General features: G+C 43.4%; 1 protein-coding gene across 2 annotated transcripts in view; it reads right to left on the reverse strand.

Annotated features, from left to right (window-relative positions):
- The window catches only part of NNT (nicotinamide nucleotide transhydrogenase), a 43,948-nt gene extending 39,679 nt beyond the window's left edge, over positions 1 to 4,269 (reverse strand). Inside the window, exons 1-2 of one of the 2 annotated variants that reach the window (XM_039566605.1) lie at positions 4,171 to 4,269; positions 3,043 to 3,237 (exon numbers count right to left, since the gene is read on the reverse strand). In XM_039566605.1, coding sequence (XP_039422539.1) covers positions 3,043 to 3,193 — 151 coding nt within the window. In that variant the 5' untranslated portion in view covers positions 3,194 to 3,237; positions 4,171 to 4,269. The remainder of the gene's footprint in view (positions 1 to 3,042; positions 3,238 to 4,170) is intronic. The other variant, XM_039566606.1, reaches the window with a different exon arrangement.
- Positions 4,270 to 4,291: the final 22 nt, after the last annotated feature.

The raw sequence follows: 4,291 nt of genomic DNA on the forward strand, positions 1-4,291 counted from the left end.
GCTAACTGTGTAATGAGGACATATTCAAACTTCAAGTAAACAAAACTGTAACAGTGACTTTCTCCATGTAACTTCTATCTACAAGAATCTTAGAGAAGATTCTAAGTTAAAACTACAGCAAAAAAATACAGGTTTTTACCTCCTTAACCTGACTTCGGGAAGTAGTCTGCGACGAAATAGTATCAACAAGTATTAGAGAGTGACTTAGGGAAAAGGTAAAGAAGTTTTGACTACATGCCATATGTTCGGGGATTGAAAACAGGATACATAACCTGCCTATTTTTTATTTACTCTGATAACCTTTAAACAAACCATCTCACCTGTTCTGAAGATGAGGACATATTCCGAAGAACAGCAATATGATGTTGGCAAAAAGAAAAAAAAAAAAAAATGGTACAGGAGATTAAACGAACACCTGATCCCTCCTATTACATAAGCAAGGAATTTTAAAAAAAAAAAAAAAATGAAATTAAAGGAGAATATTTCTTCTTTATGAATAACATAATGCTTACCTAGAGAATTAATTGAAAATGAACTGTTATAGGTTTAGAAAAAAAACAAGAAATTTTAAGAAATAAATATCAAAATAAAAAGGATATTAAAAATCCCAAAATAGAAAGGGGTAAAAGTCACAGAGCTGTAGGACAAACCAATCTGGAAGTATACTGGGAAGCTCAGAGTCAGTCACTCCATATGCACCTTTCCCATGGCTTCAGAAAGTTTTATACCTGTTTCTGAAGCACCTGGTCATAGTGACTATCTGGGACAAGTTATGGGAATACATGTTTACTCCTATATCAAAGTTCCTATGTTTCTAATAAGCAAGCAGCAGCAAAACAGCTAGCAGTACGAAAATTATCCATCTTCCAAGTTTACTTCTCAGCTGACTCCATATCTCTTCTCCTCAAGCAGCTATTACTCTTGTACATAACACAGCCTGGATGGAAAGAAAGCTAATCTGAGACAAGAAAAATAGTAACTACAGCCTTAAGAAGAATCACTGTGACACTAGTCTTTTCAGAAAACTTACTCTTCTTAGCAATACAGTGATTTTACCAAGTGTTACTATAATCAAAGATAATTTCTGAAAGAATAAAACACAGTTAGTTTGTATCTGTTACATTTCCATTCAAGAGCACTTAAAAACTAAATAAAAGCAATAGCCCTGCTTCTAATTTGTCATTAAATTGCTGTTTTATCCTTGATTTGTCCTCTACTGAATGACAAATCACATGTTACTAAAGCATACTACAAGGACAGCTTAATTATTAACCAAAAGACTACCAAACTTGTAATTCCCCATACTGAATAACTGCATTTCATGAATACTACTAATCCCCAAATAAGGGCTTCCACACAACAGATCTGAAGGGGTAGCACTGAATGTTTAAACACATGACACTAATCAGAATTCTCCATCCTTGTGGAAAAATTTTTCAAAAGTGATTCTTAAAAACAAGAAAATTCACACACACAGAGTAGCATACCAATTTCAGTAAAACTGTAGAGATTCTTCAGCTTCAAGATGAAATTTGTGGTCAAAATCAAATACAAAATTGATTCCAAACTCAAACAAGGACACTTACCTGGGATATTTGAGAAAGAACTTTGAACCTAGTTTCCTATGCTCCAGTTTACACTCCCAACCAAGGGACAATCTGCCATATCAAGACTGACAGATGTCTCTTTCATTCAGATATTTAACATGGAAAAAAAAATTCGGAGCATTGCAAATCTATCAAAAAAATTCTGGTTTCATCACGCAACTGTGATACAGATTTATCAGGAGCCCTCAGAGTAAAGAAATTTCCTCTCATCACATTTCTTCAGAACTTCCGAAATCTTCAGTCACCAAGTTGAAAGGACCACAAAATGCACCATTCACTGTTAGTATTGCCACAAATTCTATGCAACACAGGCTTCTCAGAGCTATTTCATGCTACTTTTGTGTCCCATGTTTTCACAACCAGACACTTCTATTTCCAACAACACTACTTTCCTAATACTCTCAAGTATCTAATGCAGTTACCTACTGTCTACATTTGGAAGAACCAAACATCATGTGTGCAATCAGTCCAACTCTCCACATTCACGTTTTGCAGAACAAGATTCTAGATCTGCACTGAAGCAGGGTCTCTAAATTCCAAGGGAGACATGACCCATGCAGTATTAATGGGCAAAAATAGCATTAAACCTGCTTTATGTATTCTTCAGTGTTGGGGTTTTAGGAGTTCTCTTTCTGTTTCTTTTTCTCTTAAAGAATTTTCCCTATGTATGTTGCCAGGGGGACAAATTACTGGGTGCTGAAGAGAAACAAAAGACCTGTCTTCCAACTATCAGGTTATGCATAGCATAGAATAGAGAAAAAAATTGTCAGTTCTGATCTTCATATATTAGGCTCATATTAGAAACTGGAAACAAGGGTGCCCCCTTTCCCAGGTTTTTTTTTCCTGAAAATACCTGAACTTGTCCATTATCTGCTGAAATGCAATTTGTGCAAATACACTAACAAACCCTATACATGAAGATACAGATCAATAGTTTTTCAAAGTGATACAATGTAAGTGTTTCCTAAACAAAGCAGTTTTTTTCAGATGGGATAATAATGTCCACGTATACTTATGCTTGCAGATGCTCTCTTTGTGAGGTCTGTATTTTCTCTCATGTACTTACAAAGAGCTGCACTACCAAAACTACCAAAACTCATGGGGAACTCAGGCTTTTACTAAGAAAAGCATTTATTTAAATACTTCCTTCAAGCAGGGAAAGTATTAGCAGGAGCTCGGACACTCTACCCACAAAAACTATTTGGATCCAAAGTATCCATAATAAACACAAACACCTTCTGCATAAGTCCTATAAAGCCAGTCTAAAATTGTGCTGCAACTGACTCAAGTATGCTGCTGACATGCTTTAAGAGTGTTCTTTCTATTTTAAGTCTTTTCTGTACTAATGCAGATCTGAAAGAAAGAAAAAAAAAAGAAAGAATTTATATGCATGTTTTAAAATAAAAGATTATTTACATTACTTTAATCAATTTACCTGGCTTTGGAGCTGCCTGAGACCCAAGCACCTGGTGGGTTCTAAACATTCGCAAACATGGAATCTTTGCGGAACACGCCTTTGGTGAGAACACATTGCCAAAAACAGGAGCTGAGCACCCACTGACAGTGACACGCAGAAGGCTCGCCATTGCACCCAGACTTCACAACAAATTCCTTGCCACGTATGGAATCCCTGGGGCAAATGTGAAAACAAATCAAGAGTTATTAATGACACTGGGCAGAAGGCATGTAAACGCAGCAGGTTTAGGGCCAGTCGACTGCCAGTAGACTAGAGACAATCACTCCTCACCACCTTTATCTTTCTGGCTAGAAAACACAATCAATTTTTTTTCCAAATTAAGTAAGACAGCTCTTAACCAAAACAGCTGCCGTGACGAGCCGACCTGGGGATGGCACTTCTGCGACTCAAGGCCATTTTCTCTTTACACCGTTGCTCGAAAACAGGAACCGTGGCACGGGAAAACCGCGGCGCCCCAAGGCACCAAACAAACGGCTCCAATCCCTGCCAGAGCTCCCGCAGGAGTCACCCTGGGCGGGACATAGCTTGCAGGCGTCCGGGAGGCTCAGCAGAGCACGCACTCGGGGCGGGACAGCCGGGCAGCGGGCAGGGGAGCCGGGAATGTGCTCTTCCCCCGGAATCCCGCCGGGCCCCCTCGGCAGCGGCCCCTTCTCTCTCCCGCCGCTATTTATAGCCCGCGGCCACCGAATGACCTTGGGCAGGCGGCTCGTCCCCCGCCACGCACTGTCCCCACTCGCGGGACAGCCCGCAGCCGCCACCTCCCGCTTCCTGCGCCCGGAGGCCGCTCCCCGGGCCACCTGCCTCCTCCCGCGTCCTTCCTTCCGCGCGTCCGTCCTGCCACACTCCCTCCCTCCCTTTCCCCCGACAGCGGGACACCGCTGTCTTCTCCCCACCAGCGGCTGCCCCCGCACGCACGGGCAGAACGCGGCGATGCCGACACAGCCCCACACGACGCCGCGCACACGACGCCGCGAACACGCCCCGCACGGAACCCCGCACGGAACCCCGCTCGGAGCCCCGCACACGCCCCGCCCGGAGCCCCGCACAGGCCCACACGGAGCTCCACAAGCAGTTCCGCACACGCACCGCCACAGCCCCGCACGACACCTCGCTCTCGCCTGCGGTGCCGCCGCCGCGGCTCCGACCGACCTTGGGGCGGGGCGGGGCGGGGGCGGGGCCGCGCCCGCCAACCCGGAAGGACTGAGGG

The sequence above is a fragment of the Corvus cornix genome, chromosome Z (genome assembly GCF_000738735.6).
Source record: "Corvus cornix cornix isolate S_Up_H32 chromosome Z, ASM73873v5, whole genome shotgun sequence".
NCBI lineage: Eukaryota > Metazoa > Chordata > Aves > Passeriformes > Corvidae > Corvus > Corvus cornix.